This window comes from Pseudoliparis swirei, chromosome 22, assembly GCF_029220125.1.
Source record: "Pseudoliparis swirei isolate HS2019 ecotype Mariana Trench chromosome 22, NWPU_hadal_v1, whole genome shotgun sequence".
Lineage (NCBI taxonomy): Eukaryota > Metazoa > Chordata > Actinopteri > Perciformes > Liparidae > Pseudoliparis > Pseudoliparis swirei.
In genome coordinates, this window is record NC_079409.1 from 21,706,103 (window position 1) to 21,727,450 (window position 21,348).

The 21,348-nt window shown below is 47.6% G+C and overlaps 1 protein-coding gene across 2 annotated transcripts in view; it reads right to left on the reverse strand.

Annotated features, from left to right (window-relative positions):
• Positions 1-21,348, reverse strand: part of znf407 (zinc finger protein 407) — a 144,400-nt gene that overhangs the window by 41,392 nt on the left and 81,660 nt on the right. For both annotated transcript variants that reach the window (XM_056444549.1, XM_056444550.1), the window contains exons 6-8: positions 14,064-14,230; positions 6,659-6,742; positions 3,720-3,840 (exon numbers count right to left, since the gene is read on the reverse strand). In XM_056444549.1, coding sequence (XP_056300524.1) covers positions 3,720-3,840; positions 6,659-6,742; positions 14,064-14,230 — 372 coding nt within the window. The remainder of the gene's footprint in view (positions 1-3,719; positions 3,841-6,658; positions 6,743-14,063; positions 14,231-21,348) is intronic.

The following is a 21,348-nucleotide window of genomic DNA, read 5'->3' on the forward strand; positions in this document are numbered from 1 at the left end:
GTTGTTAAATGTTTGCACTTTATTACTTTATTTTTTAAATTCCTATTATTGATCATTTCAATTGATTATGAATTTATTGGCACCACAAGTCATGACCGGGTCTTCTGCCTGACGGGGAGACGAGGCGTAGCAACTTAAACCGTTAATTACTGTAAAAAAAGAAGAAGAAAAAAGCGCATTTTACGCAAAAAGTGGGAGAAGAAATTAAATAAGAAAACGGAGAGAGAGAGAGACCACGCGGGTGGATTCCCGGAGGGGGGGGGGGGGTGCTATCTCTCAGATATGGTAATGGAAGAATTGTCTTATTAAAACAACACGTTGTGCGTTTAGGAGTCGGCATGTGTCGCCGCCGGTGACGGCCTCCTACCGCACGCCGCATTAATTAGTCCGACGCCGTTTCAACTTCGGCGCCCCCCCCCCCCCCACCCCCAGCTCCCGTTTCCAGCCATTTCCATATCCCGCCTTCCCAACGCCGGTATGGTAATGGCGAGGTGTAATTGAGAAGGCGCTTCGTGAGGGAGATTTGAATGCGTGTCTCTTTGTGCGTGTTAAAAGTTGGAGAGGGGGGGGGGGGGTTCATTTGGGATCTCATTCTGCCAACGAGGCCCAGTTATCATCGTTAATGCCTTCCTGCCTTCCTCCCTCCCTCCCTCCTCTCCCTCCCCCCTCCCTCCCTCCCTCCTCGTCTCTCTCTTTTTTACAAGGTGGCACACCTCAAAGCCGAACGCCTCGAGTCCAACCGGCGCTCCAACAGGTGGAAGCGAGAGAGGCTAAAGTGGGAGGAGTCAGAGGCCGCGTATCAATTAGACCCGCCTCAGATGCCACTGTGGCTTAAATGAGGGGGGGGGGGGGTGTAGTAGATAATAACTCCTCATGGTTACCAGAGTGATTCCTTAAACAGGGAAGAGAAGAAGTAGCCGGAGAGTCAAATACACACAGAGCAACGTGAGGAGGATGCTTGTGTTTACACTGTTCCTCAACTATAACTACCCCCCCCCCCCCCCCTCTCTCTATATATATACACTACCGTTCAAAAGTTTGGGGTCATCCAGACAATTTCGTGTCTTCCATGAAAACTCACTTTTATTTATCAAATGAATTGAACATTTCATAGAACATATAGTCAAGACATTGACAAGGTTAGAAATAATGATTAATATTTGAAGTATTAATTTTGTTCTTCAAACTTCAAGCTCAAAGGAAGGCCAGTTGTGTAGCTTATATCACCAGCATAACTGTTTTCAGCTGTGCTTACATAATTGCACAAGGGTTTTCTAATCAGACATTAGTCTTCTAAGGCGATTAGCAAACATAATGTACCATTAGAACACTGGAGTGATAGTTGATGGAAATGGGCCTCTATACACCTCTGGAGATATTTCATTAGAAACCAGACACTTCCACCTAGAATAGTCATTTACCACATTAACAATGTATAGAGGGTATTTATGATTAATGTTATCTTTATTGAAAAAACAGTGCTTTTCTTTGAAAAATAAAGTCATTTCTAAGTGACCCCAAACTTTTGAACGGTAGAGTATACACATATATATATATATATATATATTTTTTCATATATACAGGACTGTCTCAGAAAATTAGAATATTGTGATAAAGTTCTTTATTTTCTGTAATGCAATTCAAAAAACAAAAATGTCATGCATTCTGGATTCATTACAAATCAACTGAAATATTGCAAGCCTTTTATTCTTTTAATATTGCTGATTATGGCTTACAGCTTAAGAAAACTCTAAAATCCTATCTCATAAAATTTTAATATTTCCTCAGACCAAGTAAAAAAAAGATTTATAACAGCTGAGTGTTTGTCAAGGCTCAGGAAACCCTTGCAGGTGTTTCGAGTTAATTAGACAATTCAAGTGATTTGTTTAATACCCTACTAGTATACTTTTTCATGATATTCTAATATTTAGAGATAGGATATTTGAGTTTTCTTAAGCTGTAAGCCATAATCAGCAATATTAAAAGAATAAAAGGCTTGCAATATTTCAGTTGATTTGTAATGAATCCAGAATGCATGACATTTTTGTTTTTTGAATTGCATTACAGAAAATAAAGAACTTCATCACAATATTCTAATTTTCTGAGACAGTCCTGTATATATATATATATATATATATATATATATATGTATATATATATATACCTGTAAAAACAGTTATAGATATTCCATATGAGCTGCTGATGACGTAACCGCTAACGGCGAAAGGTCAAACGAGCTCACGTGGTCTGCTCCTCCTCCTCTTCCTCCTCGTGGTTTTAAACATGCGTTCAGCGTGGAGGAGGAGCAGGAGCAGGGAGGAGGAGCAGGGAGGAGGAGGAGGCGGAGCCTGTCTCAGGCCCCCACATTCAATTCCTCATCCTCACATTAGTAAGCCAGCGGGGCGTTTTCCCTCCTCCTCCTCCTCCTCCTCCTCCCTAGCCCACTCCCCTTCGCCTGCCCTCTGGACCTCTCATAACCCCTAGGTTTCTAATTTACCGTTTCATTTGCCGTTTCATGTGTAATGATCATTAAGCATCAGTGAGGGAACAAAGGGGGTCGGGGAGCGTTTGACTCGCGCTACGGACCCCTGTAACCGTGCAGCGGGTTGATATGGGACCAACGTTGCCCCCCCCCCCTCAGGTTAAAACAATTATTAATCAGCCAATTTAAATAATAATTGTGTTTCCTTTGACCCGGTACGTTAATGAGCCGTCTGAAGAGGAATCAACACATGTTTACAAGATGGCTTCTTCTTCTTCCTCTTCTTCTTCTTCTTCTTCTTCTTCTTCTCGTTTTCTTCTTCTTGGGTTCTGAGATCTGGTATTCAACTAAATATTGGCGATAACTCTTGTAGTTGACCTCCGGAGAGCACGATTTAAAACACACGGCGCCGTTGTCCTCCTCCAGGTGACACTCGGCATTATTTAGGCACAGAAAATCTTCCGAGCGTCCGCTGAGTGATACTTTGGGATAACTTGAAGTCCAAGGTGAGAGATAATTGCCCGACGACAATTATGGCGTCTCAGCGTTTTTTTCACTTTTACCAAGTTGGAGCGCGTGCAGAAGAGTTCCGGAGCGAGAGGACGCTCCACCTGCTCCACCCGGGCGGAGCAGGTGGAGCGAGCCGCCCTAACGACTCTGGAAAGAAGGAATGAAACGGCACATCGAAAGCCGCTGATGGGTTTGAGATCATTCCCTCTCACACCCGTCTGCCACGACCTGACGAGGAAGCGCGGGATGAGAGAGAGAGAGAGAGAGAGAGAGAGAGTGCAGGGGAGACGGAGATAGAGAGCGATGGAGATGTGCAACGCCAGCCAAAACTTTTTCAATTTCACCGACAATTTCCTGTGTAATTACTGATCTGGTATGATGGTGTTTTAATGACAGGGACCTGCCAGGGACAGGGACACTGTGTGTGTGTGTGTGTGTGTGAGTGTGTGAGTGTGTGTGTGTGAGAGAGGGAGTGTTGGGGGGGAACCTGGCGGGGCCTGTTGATGATGGCAGAGTGATGAGATGGAGCCGTGCTGTGGAGATTAGACCTGTCTGCCCTCCACCTCACCCCCCCCCCCCCCCCCCACACACACACATCTACCAAACTACCTTACAATGCCACCTGCTACCCCCCCCCCCCACCCACCCATCAACCCCCCTGATCATCAGCGCCGAGGCGGCTGCAATCAGCGCCGCCGACCGTGGGCCGGGTCAATGAGCCGGTTACCTGTAGTCGCACCAGGGGCAGCGGTAGGGTTTCTCCCCCGTGTGAACGCGCTTGTGCCGCGACAGATGGGACTGAGTGGTGGAGGCGAAGTTGCAGATCTTACACTTGAAGGGCCTCTCTCCTGCAGACAGACAGACAGACACACACACACACACACACACACACACAACCCAATGTGAGAAGGCTACAGAAGACATCTATGAACTACAAAAAGCAACATTTTCTGAAATACACGATCAGATACAAGTTAAAATATGTAAAGGTGTAAGCCCCGTCAGTCAGGGACTCGTCCACTTGCATGGAAACAGTGAAAGTTGTTACACTAACAGTTTAACCTTTTAAGCACCAAGCTTTTTTTTAGGCCTCTGCTCCGAAAAGTGTCATCCCACTAGGGCTACTTTTATCATTTTTACATTTTTAAACATGTTTTTCTTTTGTTCAGATGTGTAGATATCAGTCTATATGTTACTGAGTGAGAATAAATGAAGATGGCACACGGAAAAAATATAAAAATTTCAGGTCAGAATTGAAATAAATCACTTCCAGGATGAATATATGTTTGGAATGAGGCAGTTGAAAAGTTTAAAACTCTCACAAGTCATATTAAAATATGTTAACATTCTCCCTGCAAAGTTTGACTTTGAAAAAGTGAAGCAGAACAAAGTTAGAGGTTTTAGTCCAGAGAATTTAGGCGAAGCCGCCAAAACGGCCATTTTGGCGGCCATTTTGGCAAATTTAGATTTTAATTTTCTCATGTAACAAACCATATATTTCACTTCTATGTTCCAAGTAAAGAGTAAAATCACGGAGAAAGACATTGAAAATTACGTCCGAGGCTCCGGTGCGTAGCCGAAGGTTCAGTCGTTTGTAAACGGTGACATCAGAGACACCAGCGGAGGTTTGAAAATTAGTTGAGTTATAAAACTCTTCTAAATAAAGTGACAGCAGAATAGAAAAAAAAAAAGTATGAATACATCTCCATGAAATATAATAATTAGGATTTTGATGGGAGATTTCCATCATTAGATGACGGCACGACTACGATATTTGACACGCAGCCGTTAATCTCAGGGATCCTAATTGATAAGCGCTCGCTCACGGGGCTTTAAGGGCGCAGTGTGACTTAGAATCAGGGCGGTCCGGACTCACGTCTGTCGGTGGAAGTTGGAAAGATTGTTAATAAGCTGGCAGAGTTTTGTGATCTGCGGCTACGGTGACATTTCCATTAACATCGGCCATTAATTAATATCTTCGATTAACATTAGCCGTTGACTCCTGGTTCATTTTGGGGCATGCGAGGGGGGGGGGGGGGTATTTGAAGGTCTTAAATAAAGGTGAAATGTGAAAATATCGGCATCAGCAGCGGCGCTTAAAAAAAAAAAGAGATTTGGGATCTCCGAGTCTGTGGAATGACACGCGTCAACGCGGAGAGGACGGGAATGTCTTTTTTTTTTTCCGTGAGTAGCAAAACAAAAAATGTAATTATGAAAACCTAAATGAGTATTCAAAACAGGATCCTTGATCCTCGGGCGCCTGCCAGGTGACGGTTAAAGACGGTAGTTGTCTCACTGTCCCAATTTCCCCCGCCAAAATAAAGCTCTCGTTATTGACAGCCTATCTGAAAAATGCAATTTCCCAAAGCGACAGAATGACAGAATGACATGATAACTGGAATTAAAGGAAATCTCAGATTCAGTCAGACACACTGGTACACATGCCCGTCAAGTGTGTGTGTGTGTGTGTGTGTGTGTGTGTGTGTGTGTGTGTGTGTGTGTGAGAAAGACAGCAAACAGTTGCTGAAACTATGTGAAAGAAAATGTGTCGGTTCAGATCTTGAAGTGTCAATCACTGTCACCGAGCATGAGAGTGTGTGTGTGAGATGACTTTCTATAAGACACGGGGTGTGTGTGTGTGTGTGTGTGTGTCAGGGGAGACATTTACATATTCTTTGGGGCGCAATCCCCCCCCCTCACTGACTTCATCCAGGGGCATTTAAAAATAAATTGGGGTCACTTTTTGAAACTTGTGAAATAACATTTAACCTTTGTTCAAACATTTTAAATATACTTATTTAGGCTTACAGGATATGAGCAATTGTCATAAAAATAAATGTCAATAATAAGACTATTAGACAATAAAAAGACTATTAGATAATAATAAGAGTATTAGGCAATAATAAGACTATTAGGTAATAATAAGACTATTAGAAAATAAAGACTATTAGATAATAATAAGAGTATTAGGAAATAATAAGATTATTAGGCAATAATAAGACTATTAGGTAATAATAAGACTATTAGGTAATAATAAGACTATTAGATAATAATAAGAGTATTAGGCAATAATAAGACTATTAGGTAATAATAAGACTATTAGAAAATAATAAGAGTATTAGGAAATAATAAGACAATAATACAATTATTAGGGAATAATAAGACTAGTAGGCAATAATAAGACAATAATAAGACTATTAGGCAATAATAAGACTATTAGGCAATAATAAGACAATAATAGGACTATTTGGCAATAATAAGACAATAATAAGACTATTAGGCAATAATACCACAATAATACGATTATTAGGTAATAATAGGACTATTAGGCAGTAGTCGAATAAGTGTTTTCTTATATTTTTTAAACATAAATCAGACGATCATATTCAATTGTATTCTTATTTCTTTCTTTTATTATTATTACATTTTTTAAACAACTATAAACGATCATAACTTATTTCTTTCTTTTTTTATCATAAAACAAAAATTGTGTATCTACCTAGAACACATAAGACACACGACAAAGAATAAAAACAAAACTCTATTAAACTATCAGAATTATTAGAGGACATTTTGGGGGCATCTATTGCCCTTCCTCGTGATAATGATATGTTTCTGACGCTGGTGTGTGTGTGTGTGTGTGTGTGTGTGTGTGTTGGTGCTCACCTGTGTGTTGGCGTCGGTGTTTGGTGAGGGCGTGTCTCGTGCCGCCGGCAAAACCACACAGGTCACATAGATAAGACTTCTCTCCTTTAGAGACGGGTACAAAGGACGGGTAAAGCATTAGGGTCATCATCATAATAATAATATTAAAATAATAATAATAATGACCTTAAAACAAGACAGAATAAAGGTAAAATGCACTTTAAAAAATAAAAAATAATGATTTTACTTTATTGATGATAATGCACAATACGATAGACAGGAATGAAATAACAAGTATTTTATTTGTTTGTGTGAATCAGTTTATAAACAGGAAAGAAAAACAGAAAAAATACAAGTAAAAACAATTAATAAAAGGTACAAATAATAACAAAGGCAAAACAAAATAACATTATTATGAAATATGAACTTTTGTCTCGATATTACATTATATTTATTTAATATCACTACTACCTTTGTACTACTACTACTACCACTACTACTACCACTACTACCTTTGTACTACTACCACTACTATTACCACTACTACTACTACTACTTGAGGTGAATCTCCACAACTCGTTTGTCTTTTTTCCGTCTCAGCATAATTAATCTGTCACTATTGTCTTTTAATTTCAAAGTCTCAACAACATGAATCCAAAACAATAAAAAAACAGGATAAACTGGTGAAGTCAGGAGCTCAAACATGGAGGGGCGGCGCTGTGAAGGGAAAAGGTTCCGGAAGCAGATTTAAGAAATCCTTTTCTCGTGGGGAAGCCCCGAGGAGGGAAGGAGACGAGGGGAACCGCTGCCGAGGTGCCACTGAGCAAGGCAGGCGGGGGGCAGAGGGGGGGGGGAGGGAGGGAAGGAAGCCCGACGCTCCGAAGGAGAGAAACCAGACGGAGCGACTGGCAGCGAGCGGCAGTCACAGATCCATCACGGCGCTGACAGCCAATGGGACGGCTCCGTGTGAACGTGTCAGACGGAGGACGGGGAGTCGCCGCGTGTTTTATCGACTGTGATGAAACGTGGAAAGCTTCGCTGAGCTTCATTACAGACTTGCCATAAACATGAGCTTCATTATCAATGGGACGGTTTACAACTTCATTTGGGGCGCGACGCCTCCAGATGGGGAGCGGGAGACACATCCTCCTCCTCCTCCTCCTCCTCCTCCTCCTCCTCCTCCTCCTCCTCCTCCACATCTGGCTCCGTCATTAACGGCATGATGGTTTCCTCCCCCCCCCCCCCTATCCGCTGCAGGCTGTCGCACACGACCGCGACGCGGCGCACGTATTCCCCAACGCACACGCCAAAAAACACACGCCAAAAAAGCCGCGCTGAAGCATTCATCTAAATGCTGATGCGGCGCTCCGGCTCGCCGCCACACACTGACACCACAGCTGGGCTCCTCCAGCCCCCCAAGTCCTCCTCCGTCTCCCCCGGTGGAACCCGGTGGGCATAATAAGTGTTTATCACTGGACGCTGTGCACTCGTGTTTCTGCTGATGTTCTGTTTTGATGTTGTTTCTATCTTTCATGCTTTTATCTTCTATCCTGTATTATTTTATTGTTCGGTGACCTTGGGTGACTTGAAAGTCGCCTACGAATAAAATGTATTAAATAATCCTACAAAAAGTGCCAATTCGTACAATTTCTGGCCTTTTAAAAAGGAACGTTTTCGTATTATCATCAGTCCGTTGAGTGACTTCCTGTACTGGGGGGGGGGGGGTGACTGACAGGTGATCTCTGACAAGCAGCAATGATAAAACAATAACAAATAAAAACATGAATATGTGGTGTGAGGCGTCATCTGACCCCAGGTCTCACTTCCTGTGTCTTTACACCGTCACTTTACACCCGCCTCCTCTCCTCCTGCCCTCTCCTCCTCCCCCCTCCTCCCCCCCTCCATCTCTCATTACGCGAGACCCCACCGCAGAAAAGAAGAAGAAAAAAATCCATACCCATCGATCCCCGCGCCGGCCGCGGTCGCCACAATTATTCCCGAGGAGGAAACGCTGGCGATAAATTACATGTGTGCTTTTCATCTGCGGCGGCCTCGGAGGCCCCCCGGGGTGGGAGGGGAGGGGGGGGGGTGACATACGGCTGTCGACACCACCGCCCACAACGCAGCCCCGCCTCCATTCATCCCTGATCCACCTCAAACACAGAATAACAACCTTACATGTTATTCTTATGCAACAATAACCCCCAGAGCCACACCCCTCGTAAGTCTGGACTCAAATTACATCTTTTAAAAAATAAAAAAGAGCCATTTCCTGCCAACGTGAGTCTGAAACTTTCTGCCTTTTGGATTCTCGTCTCTTCTTCTTCTTTTTGATCCCATGATGCACCTAACCCCCCCCCCCCCCCCCCCTCACTGGATTTAAATGGGCCTCACTGCGAGACAATAAAAGAACTTTGAAGTCAAAATATACCACCTCTCTTTGCACGTGTGTGAAACATAATAATATATACACACACATATATATGTATATGTGTGTGTGTGTTTTAAATAACCCCAGAGGTGTCTGCATGCAGCTATAATTGCCTCCCTCATTAGTTATGTTTTAGCAGCAGCGGACGGGAGGGTCAATTAATTCCCCCGCTTAATGTTTCTGACGCGGCGCCCGCCGCCGCCTCGACGCCTCGCTCATTTCTCAGGGAAATTAATTGACAAAGTGCGAAAGATTTATCAGCGTATCGCCAGATTAAGCGACAAACTGAAGCGACGAGGAAATCAATTGTGGCCCTGTCGCTGTGCGCACGCACACACACACACACACACGCACGACGCCCAGGAGCCTGGGTAGAGCGAGGCGGGTCAGATGTGTGCGGTGCACTTATTTATTTGAGTCGCTCATTCATCAGCCGTTACAAATGACCCGGGCGGCTGACGACCACTGGAACCCCCTCCCCTCAGACAAGTGTGTGTATGTGTGTGTGTTTGTGCGATTACCATAAAAAACACACCGATCAGAGGAACAATGAATCCCGCGCGGAGGCCGGAGAAGCAGAGCAGAGGAGTTCTCTCTGACTCCGCCCCCCGTCCTCCGACGTGTTTCTCGTTTCCTCGATTACTCCTCCTTCGTTTGTTTGTTTGTCTGCGATGTCTTTATCGTGGTGTTTCGCCTTCATCTGATGTTTATTACTAAAATGACCATTTGCGAAGTCTGGCTTCTCTTAGTTGCCGTTTACATTTTTTTATAATTTCCTCTCAATTTAAAAAGAAAAGACCATGAAATGACATATTTGGCTTTTTAATGTTTAACGTCGACTCGTTTCAGAACAGGAAGTTCACGATGCGCTGGGAACCAGCATGTGTGGGTTTGATCCTGATCCGATGTGAGGTCAAAGGTCAGGGGTTAATTAAATGAATCTAAAAGATGTTGTGAGTTTTAATTAATCTCTTAGTTCTGTTGCGTTGACCATGAAATGACATATGTGGCTTTTAAATCTTTACACGTGATGGCCACACGCATGACATCCGGCTAGAAACCAGCACGAGTGAGTTGTTCCTGATCCGATGTGAGGTCAAAGGTCAGGGATGTCGTGTGCGTGTGTGTGTGTGTGTGTGTGTGTGTGTGTGGACTCTAAAGCCCTCTGAGGGGAGATTCCTAATTTGTGATATTGGGCTATATAAAATAATTAAATTCAAATGTCCTGGACAATAAAAAAGGATCGCAGTTGCATTTTTGTTATTAAAAAACGTCCCAAACAAAAGGACAGAACCCTCCGCGGAGGACGGGCAGCGCTCCAACACTTCCTGTTCCACGTGTTTAGAGTGAGCAGGTTGGGACAATTTAAATTAAATTCAGTTTATTTTGTACAGCCTGATATCACAGATTAAGAATCCCCCTCAGAGGGCTTTACAGTCTGTCCACATAGGACATCCCTGACCTTTGACCTCACATCGGATCAGGAGAAACTCGCCAAAAAAATAGAAAAAACCCTTTTCGGGGTAAAAAGAAGAGAAGAGGAGGACCCAGAAGGAGACGCGGCGTTGCTTCACAACTTTTTGCGAACTCATTTCAAACCAATAAAATGTTTCGGCCATTCAGATTATATATATATTTTATATATATATATTCTTTAATAGCAAAACCCGTTTCCAGAGCTCTAAACGCCTCATAGTTCATAATGTACGTCCGAACTCTCGGAGCTCATACGGGGCCCGTTCCGTCTCACGGAGTTTCACCGCCAGATCCCGACTCTTAGAAAACGTTGTTGAGATAAAAACGATTAAACGCACTCGAGAAACAGAGAGAGACGGACATTTGTCTTTTACTACGGTTCCAAGTAACGAGCTGTGTGTGTGTGTGTGTGTCATTACACTCAGCCCCACACACACACACACACGCTGAACGCCTCCATTACCGACCGCTCTGATCCCAGGGAAGAGGAGCTCAACTTTAAAAAGTCTCTTACTACTTATTTTATTAGCGTTGCCTCGGCCATTTTGTAACCTTTAACCGGATCACGCGCATGCAGATCATACGTCAGGCTGTCAGGGCGGCGGCTGCAATGCGATTGCAAAGGATTGTCGAGCTGTAGCTAAACCGGGGGGGGGCGGTGCTAATCAAGTCAGGTTCAATCTCCCATCGTCCTACCGGGTCACCCCTCCATCCTCCCATCGCTCTCATTTCATCACTTTCCTGTTTCCATCTCGCACTTCACTCACTCTCTCCTCCAAGTCGGTGTTTCCTCTCACAAAGACACACACACACACACACGGCCGCCCCTCCAGGTGACAGCGAGGTGACAGTGTGACGCCGCCGCCTGATGGGGAATGATGAGGGCTGGAAACAAATGAAAATAAAACGCCTAATTATGTCAGAGGCGCCTCGACGTTACATCACTGTTAAAACACATTTAAAATAACATCCAGCAAGTCTTCCACACACACACACACACACACACACACACACACACACACACACACACACACACACACACACACACACACACACACACACACACACACACACACACACACACACACACACACACACACACACACAGTGACGGATGGAGGGCTCTCCTGCAGCCGCTCCGTCAGGCCGCCGGCTGCTTGCTGCTTCTGTCATTGACTTAAAAGGGCGTCAAGAGCGGCGTGCGTGGGACCCGACGGGGGGGGGGGGGGGGGGCGTGAAGACACCTTCGGGCTCCCATCGAGGGCCGATTGTTCGCCGCGTTGTCCTCCCACCGCGCCATCTGTCTGCCCAAAGCTTTTAGTAAGTGAGCATTCGGCCCGCGGAGGTCCGCACGCACGGAGATGAGGAAAGGAAAAGAAGGAAGGAAGGAAGGATGGAGCGGTTTCCTCCGTCACCCCCAAACACCCAGGAACACCCAGGACCCCACCCTGCTCACACCGGCCGGGGGGGGGGGGGGGGCAAATACTCTGACACGACACTTGTTCACTTTTAAGCCGCTGATGCCTGAGTTTCATGTTTTATTTATTCTTATTTATTTATTTTTTATCAATTCAACATTTACGTGTGCAGATTTTCCGATGATGCTCGTTTTATTTTTACACATTTATACGTATATATTAACTAGTGTACGACATCGAGGATAAACAACTAAAAAAAAACAGAATGAAACAAAAAAAAGAAAGAAAACAACGTATAAACTATTGTAAATTCGTTAATTTATGAAGATACACGACACTTGTTGACTTTTAAGCCGTTTGATGCCTGATTTTTATGTTTTATTTATTATTACTTATTTATTTTTTATTGAAAGGAGGCATTAATTCAACATTTACGTTGCAGATTTTCCGATGATGCTCGTTTTATCTCTACACATTTATACACGTATAGGAACTAGTTTACGACATCGAGGATAAACAACTAAAAAGAGACAGAATCATCCTCCATCCTCCCTCCTTCCTCCTCCATCCCCTCATCCTCCATCCTTCATCCTCCATCCCCTCATCCTCCATCCTTCATCCTCCATCCCCTCATCCTTCATCCTCCATCCTTCATCCTCCATCCCCTCATCCTTCATCCTCCATCCTTCATCCTTCATCCTCCATCCTTCATCCTTCATCCTCCATCCTTCATCCTTCATCCTCCATCCTTCATCCTCCATCCTCCATCCTTCATCCTCCATCCTCCATCCTTCATCCTCCATCCTCATCCTCCATCCTCCATCCTTCATCCTTCATCCTCCATCCTCATCCTTCATCCTTCATCCTCCATCCCCTCATCCTCCATCCTTCATCCTCCATCCCCTCATCCTCCATCCTTCATCCTCCATCCTTCATCCTTCATCCTCCATCCTTCATCCTCCATCCTTCATCCTCCATCCTTCATCCTCCTCATCCTCCATCCCCTCATCCTCCATCCTTCATCCTCCATCCTTCATCCTCCATCCTTCATCCTCCATCCCCTCATCCTTCATCCTCCATCCTCATCCTTCATCCCCTCATCCTCCATCCTTCATCCTCCATCCTTCATCCTTCATCCTTCATCCTTCATCCTCCATCCTCCATCCCCTCATCCTTCATCCTCCATCCTCCATCCTCCATCCTCCATCCTCCATCCCCTCATCCTCCATCCTTCCTCCTCCATCCTCCATCCTTCCTCCCCTCATCCTCCAACCTGCTCCCCGTCTGGAGGAAGAACAACTCCACACACATCTCTTCTCTTCTCACACAAGCGTCTCTATTCAGATCAGAGTTGGCCGCTGTGAATCTGCCGGCCCTCTCCGGTTTGGGAGGTGAGGGTTTGAAACCGACCGGCGGAGTGTATCTGCGAGACGGCCAAGAACGACTTCTCCACTTTCTCTGGATGTTGTTAAATCGGTGCAGATGGACGAGCCGTCGCTTCGCCGTCGGGCCAAAAGCGTGTGTATGTTTCTTTCTCTCGGAACAAAGCTGTGAAGATTCCTAATTAAAGTGAGATTTTCACACGTGAAAAAAAAAAAAACCTTCCATTTTGTCTATAGAAGAATGAAAAAGTACACGTCGTCTGCTCCAAGTGCGTCTCGATCAATAACCCTTTGTCCCGGACGCACAAAACACCATTTGCCTGTAAAAACAGGATGAAAAAAAAAAGGAAAGATAGAAAAAAGAAAACCCCGTGAATCGCGTGTGTGCCGTCGGGAGTGTCGGCCCACGTGTCGATGGAGGCGGTGTGTGTGTGGGGTCTCACCTGTGTGTGTGTGTGTGGGGGGGGTCTCACCTGTGTGCGTGTGTGGGGGTCTCACCTGTGTGTGTGTGGGGGGTCTCACCTGTGTGCGTGTGTGGGGGTCTCACCTGTGTGTGTGGGGGGGGTCTCACCTGTGTGTGTGTGGGGGGTCTCACCTGTGTGTGTGTGGGGGGGTCTCACCTGTGTGCGTGTGTGGGGGTCTCACCTGTGTGTGTGTGGGGAGTCTCACCTGTGTGTGTGTGGGGGGGGTCTCACCTGTGTGTGTGTGTGGGGTCTCACCTGTGTGCGTGCGGTAGTGGTCCTTCATGGCCGACAGGTTGAGGAAGGCGTAGTGGCACGATGGCCACACGCACTTGAAGGGTTTCTCCCCGCTGTGCAGCTTCATGTGGTTGTTCAGGGCCCACTTCTCGCTGAAGGAGCGGTCGCACAGCTCGCATTCAAACTTCCTGCAGGGGGGGGGGAGGAAGAGGAAGAAGGAGAAGGAAGTGAAAAAAGAAGAAGAAGAGTTATTTACTGATCCCAAGGCCGACGTATAATGCTACACGATGGAAATGGGGGTTGCTGGGCACTCGCGCTCACAGCCGCAGAAGCACGGGGGGGGTATGACTGTACATCTACGCCCACACACACACACACACACAACACACACACGCAAAGGCTGCTGGTGTGTCATGTCTGTATAAGCAGGCATTGATTTTTCTGTCCTGGCCTGCCACCTCCACCATTTATTCTCTGCTTTGCACCAGGGCCCAGAGGACCAGAGGAATGCTGTTACAGTCCACACACACACACACACACACACACAGTAACACACACACAGTAACACACACACACACCCCCTCAGGGCCAGTGGGGGGAACGGTTCACCTGTCCCGTGCCCCTGACCACTTAGCCGCGGCTAAATGAGCCGTTAGCATCGCGCTCGCTCGTGTCTCCGCCTCCTTCCTCCCGCCGCGCGGCGCCCGCCTCTCCGCTCCGGACGTCTCGATTTGCATCGTCAGCGTTTCTTTATAATAAATTTTTATTTTTTAAAGACGCCGTGTCCTTCTGCCGCGTGGCGTCAACAGAGATGTGACCCGTGAGAATGTTTGCTGCTCCCTCTCCGGCCCCCGACACCCGTCTGCTCCTCATGCCGACGCCCACCAACAGCTTTCAGTGTTAGTTTTATACACACACACACATATATATATAGATATATATATTTTAAATAATGTGTAGGATGTTTGCACCTATATTCATCTGCTGTGTTATTAGGCTGCAGAACTTAAAAAAACAAATCAAAAACAAAAGAAGAAGACGTGTTCGAGGTAATCTCCCCCCCCCGTGCGCTGTAATCTAGACCCGGGAGTCGTAAAGAAACGGCGGCGCCGTTTGGGCGCCGTTCGTCTCGCGGCGTTCGTTATTATTTCTTTTAGGAACGGCGTCCGTCTTTAAGTCCCGATCGTGTCGCCGTGTCCGTTTCACGGCGAGCGGCGCGACGCTCACCTGAAGCGGCGTGTAGCGTGTGTCTGAATCAATAATTCAAACTCATACATCTTCCTTACTGGAAGAAGTCTGGGGGCAGGGGAGGAGAGGGAGAGAAAAGGAAGGGAATTAGAGATGCGGAGAGATAGAGAGGAAAATGTGTTCTGGCTTCCATATCAATCTATATGTTCCATAAAGATGAATCTAAATGTGATATGGATGACACCCCTCCCCCCCTCCTCCTCCCCCCCCCCCCCCCCCTTCAGAGGACATTTTAAGCTCACTTACCAAAAGAAGGATGTTTAAAATGGCGCCTTTTCTTTTTATCACCTGGCTGGACGCTCACGTGGATGTTCAGACGGACCCGTTGTGGTCGAGGCTTTATTTGACTAGCAGATGTACGTCTGCGTCTGCATCTGCACTCCCCCCCCCCCCCACGGTATTTCAAATGGAACGGCCCCTCGGCCGAGTCGCCGCGGGAGAGGTAAATAAGATGAGTGAAGAGATGCTATCTTTGTTTTTATCGTGAGCATTATGCACAACACTCGGTGCTTTATGAGCTAAACGGGCCGTTGTTTATCACGGGGGGGGGGGGGGGCTGCATGCTGGGATGGAGGGAAGGAGAGAGAGAGAGAGGGAGGAGTCAGGCCTGGCAGAGTTGACTCTCAGTGGGGGGGTTGAGATTGATGAGAGGAGGGCGTCGCTCTGTCCTGGGATCAGACGGCGAAGAGAGAGAGAGGTAGGAGGAGGTAGGGAGAGAGAAGAGAGAGAGAGGAGGAGGTGGAGAGAGAGAAGAGGAGGTGGAGAGAGAGAAGAGAGAGAGAGGTAGGAGGTGGTAGGGATATATATATATCCATATATTTATATATATAAATATATATATGCACATATATATATAAATCTATATATATATATATTCATATTCTACATAACTACTGTCAGAGCAGTCCAGGCTTGTGTCCCTGAGGATCAGTTCCTGTCCTGCAACAGGCCGCAGCAGAAGAAGGAAAGACGCGACTCATTCCCACAAACTCACTACCGCCCCCTAGTGGCGAGGCGCTGCTCGCTGGGAAACGTCCCCGTGTGTTCTTGGCGTGTTAAAGGATTTCCTGTTTCTATCTTTCCTCTGATAAAGAGAGATTGATACGTGTGCTGCTGCTCGGGGCTCTGGTGTCACAGTAATCAATTGTCATGTTATTGTTGTTGTTTATTTTAATTGGTTTGGTTAATTGTTTATTACGGATTTCTTAATTATTTTTAGGGGGGGGGGTCGTGTTGGCCGGCTGAGAGGAAACAATCCGCCGAAGCTCTCGCACTGCAACACAAAGACAGAGAGAGGGATGGAGAGAGAGAGAGAGAGAGAGAGAGAGGCCGACGCTCGCCTCCAGCCAAACTGACACAAACAGACAACTTCAAAGTGAAGACTGTTGTTTATTTGGTGAAGGGGAAAAAAAGGGGGGATGGGGGGAGGGAAAAAGAGAGAGAATATATCTGATATGCAACTGTCAGGAGAGCATTTTCACATGCAAAATAGCGAGCGAGTGAGAGAGATTACCTGGAGGGAGGAACATGACAGCCTTCAGTAGGGTCAGGATAGATCATCCCCCCCCCCCTCCCTAGTCTCTCCCTCTTGCTCCCTCCATCGCGTATATCTCTCTCGCTCTCCGCATCCCCTCCCTCCCTCCCTCCTTCCTTCCCTCTCCCATCCGGTCTTCAGACTCCATCGCTCTGCACTCCCGACACCCGGCAGCTTAAATCAGACTAAATTGGCCGAATGAAGATTAAATCGTTTTGGCCCCGAGAGAGGAGGAGAGACGAGGAGAGAGGGAGGAAGAGAGAGGAGAGAGGAAGAGAGGAGAGAGGAGGAGAGAGGAAGAGAGAGGAGACAGGAAGAGAGAGGAGGAGAGAGGGAGGAAGGGAGAGGAAGAGAGAGGAGAGAGGAAGAGAGAGGAGAGAGGAGGAGAGAGGATGAGAGGAGGAGAGAGGAGAGAGGATGAGATGAGAGAGGAGGAGAGAGGAAGAGAGGAAGAGAGAGGAAGAGAGAGGAGAGGGGAAGAGAGAGGAGGAGAGGAGGAGAGAGGAAGAGAGAGGAAGAGAGAGGAGGAGAGAGGAAGAGAGAGGAGGAGAGAGGATGAGAGAGGAGAGAGGAGAGAGGGGAGAGAGGAAGAGGAGAGGAGAGAGAGGAAGAGAGAGAGAGGAGCGAGGAAGAGAGAGGAGGAGAGGAGAGAGGAGGAGATGAGGAGAGAGGAGGAGAGAGGAGAGAGGAAGAGAGAGGAGGAGAGAGAAGAGAGGAGGAGAGGAGGAGAGAGGAGAGAGGAGAGAGGAGGGAGGAGAGAGGAGAGAGAGACGAGAGAGAGGAGAGGAGGAGAGAAAAGAGAGGAGAGAGGAGGAGAGAGGAGAGAGGAAGAGAGAGGAGAGAGGAGAGAGAGGAGGAGAGAGGAAGAGAGAGGAGGAGAGAGGAGGAGAGGAAGAGAGAGGATGAGAGAGGAGGAGAGAGGAAGAGAGGAAGAGAGGAGGAGAGAGGAAGAGAGAGGAGAGGGGAAGAGAGAGGAAGAGAGAGGAATAGAGAGGAGGAGGAGGAGGAGGAGGGAGATAATGAAATAAATAATGAAGGAGCCCATCAGATCAGCTCCTGCTCGTCGGCTGCAGGGCGAATACAAATTGTCAATTTAATGAACACGGTGGACGTGATGAAAGGAGGTGAAGACAAACAATCAGGATACGCTGTCTTAATATTGTTGCGATGTTATTCAGCCCATAACTTAGGGGAGGAGGAGGAGGAGGAGGAGGAGGAGGAGGCACAAAGGCCAGGTCCCTCTGTGGTGGCCCTGTTATTGCCTGTTTTTATTATGAGCCATAGCTCAATAGTCTCAAACACACTTTAAAAAACACACTGGGCGAAGTTTGTGTCCAGGGGAAAGCGTGCCACACACACACACACACACACACACACACACACACACACACACACACACACACACACACACACACACACACACACACACACACACACACACACACACACACACACAGACACACACACACACAGACAGACACACACACAGACAGACACACACACATGCACAGACACACACACACACACACACACACACACACACACACAGACACACACACACAGACACGCACACACACAGACACACACACAGACACACACACAGACACACACACAAACAGACACACACACACACACACACACACACACAGAGACACACACAGACACACACACACACATACACAGCGTTAAGTTCCGAGTTCCTTTTTTACTCTCTCTTTTTTTATTTTCCGTGCAACAAGAGAATGAAAGTACCCGCCTCACGGAGACGTCGTGTTTCCATATTAATTAATTCAAAACTCTTTAAAAGGTTTCAGGCACAAATCAGACGATTAATCAAAAAAGAAAAGAAAGAAATGAAAAACTGCAAATCAAGAAGCTCCAGAAAGATTCACAACGGAATGATCCGGGAGGATAAATACTGGAGACGAGATTCATGGGACAGGCTCCGTCAAAGGGGAAGAAGAAGAGGAGGGAGAGGAGGAGGAGGGTGGAGGAGGAGGAGAAAGAAGAGAAGGAGGAAGAGGGGGAACAGGGTGGAGGAGGAAGGTGGAGGAGAAGGGTGGAGTAGGAGGGGGAGGAGGAAGACGAGGAGGAGGGGGGATGGTGGAGGAGAAAGAAGATAAGGAGGAAGAGGGTGGAGGAGGAAGGTGGAGGATGAGAAGGGTGGAGGAGGGAGGATTAGGGTGGAGGAGGAAGGTGGAGGATGAGGAGGGAGGAGGAGAAGGGTGGAGGAGGAGGAGAAAGAAGAGAAGGAGGAAGAGGGAGAAGGAGGAGGGTGGAGGAGGAAGAGGAGCAGAAAGCTTCACGCTGAAATTAGCCACCTCCGAAAAGTACTGGAAACCTGATTCATGGGACAGGTTTCGGTCAAAGCCCCCCCCCCCCCCCTCACTCCTCCTCCCCCCCCCCCATCCTTTAACCGGCACTTTAAACGTGTCCAGATGCTTCGCGGCTCATCACTTCTTTTTCTTTTTTCTTTACATCCTGAGTTTAAAAGCGTCTCAATCTGAGAAGAAGAATTAACCGTGATCTCATATTTAAATATCGCCGCCACTAAATTGCGTCGTGAAGAATTACCATCAAGACGAATCTGTGGCGATAAGTCAGCCGCGGCGCCCGCTCTTTATCGGGCGTCCGACGGGCCTCGACCACGGCGGCGGCGCCGCGTTAGCACCTCGTAAATCAAATCACACGCCCAGAATTTCATTAGGATCACCTGCCAGCGCCGCGGAGATATTTATGTTTCATACGCGGCGAATGTGAGCTCAGGTACGCACAGGGGGGGAGGGAGGGGAGATAAACCTCTTCATCTTTTAAGAATACAGAGGGAAACGTGGCGTTAGTGTGTGGAGGAGGAGGGTGGAGGAGGGAGAGGAGGAAGACGAGGAGGAGGGTGGAGGAAGAGGAGGAGGAGGAGAAGAAGAAGGAGGAGGGTGGAGGAGGAACGGCGAGGAGAAGGGTGGAAGAGGAAGAAGAGGAGGGTGGAGGAGGAGAAGGGTGGAGTATGAGGGTGGAGGAGGGAGAGGAGGAAGACGATGAGGAGGGTGGATGCAGAGAAGGAGGAGGGTGGAGGAGGAAGGCGAGGAGGAGGGTGGAAGAGGAATAATATGAGGGTGGAGGAGGAGAAGGGTGGAGTATGAGGGTGGAGGAGGGAGAGGAGGACGACGATGAGGAGGGTGGATGCAGAGGTGGAGGGAGAAGGAGGAGGGAGAAGAGGACGATGATGAGGAGGAGGAAGAGGAGGAGGAAGAGGAGCAGGGTGGAGGATGAGGAGGAAGAAGAGGAGGAGGATGTGTGTGACAGGTTTCAGTCAATTGCCCCCCCCCCCGATTGTGAGCTCAGTGTGTCGGTGTGTGTGTGTGTGTGTGTGTGCCGGTGTGTGGGTGCGTCACACAGAGGGGGGGGAGGGTGGGTGATAAACCTCTTCATCTTTTAGGAATACAGAGGGAACGAGTCGTGGGCGTGAGGTCGGCCTTCTTCTGTTTCTCGGGCTGAGAGTTTATGTGGTTTTTTGGGGGGGGGGGGGGGGTCTGCTCCTCTGTTTACCGCCGTTAGCTTTGAGGCGCCGCCGCGCGATCCAATTAGTGGGCGTCGCCCCCCAAAAGATGTCGCTGGAAACAAGAAATCTAACGATGATGAACGGCGGCGGTCACCGGCGAGCGGCGGCAAATCGGATGAAGACGGGAAAAAAACACGAGCGACGGCTAATCGTGAAAATACTGGTTCAGATGTTATGACGGCCGTCTGTCTCTGTTAGCCAATCAGATCGCAGAGAAACACACACACACTCACACACTCACAGGTTTATCTGTGTCGTCGTCGTTTGTTAAGACGATATTATCTTGCATCCTGGCTGCGGGGGGAGGAGGAGGAAGAGGAGGAGGGTGGAGGAGGAGGAGGATGAGGGTGGAGGAGGATGAAGAAGAGGAGGAGGATGAAGAAGAGGGTGGGGGAGGATGGAGGAGGGTGGAGGAGAAAGAAGAGGAGGATGAGGGTGGAGGAGGATGAAGAAGAGGGTGGGGGAGGATGGAGGAGAAAGAAGAGGAAAGGAGGAGGAGGAGGAGGAGGATGATGAGGGTGGAGAAGGAGGAGGAGGATGAAGAAGAGGGTGGGGGAGGATGGAGGGTGGAGGAGGAAGAAGAGGAAAGGAGGAGGAGGAAAGGCGGAGGGGGGAGGAGGAGGATGAGGAGGAGGGTGGAAGTGGAGGGTGGAGGAGGAAGAGTAGGAAGAGGAGGATGAGGAACAGGGTGGGGGAGGATGGAGGTGGAGGAGGAGGAGGGTTTTAGACAAGGTGGCCACGCAGACGACTCCCCCGTAATTTCTTTATGGGGAAAACAGTGTTTGTGTGGGGGGGGGGGGGGGGGGTCCGGTAACTCACTGTGTCCCGTAACCGGGCGAGGCCTCAATACCACCTTAAAATAATGAGCTTTTGCCCCTTATTTAATTAACAGGGGGCCTGGGTTTTCATTTGGTTTGTTTTTTCTAATTTTGTGTATCCTCCCCCCCCTCCTCCTCCTCCTCCCTCCT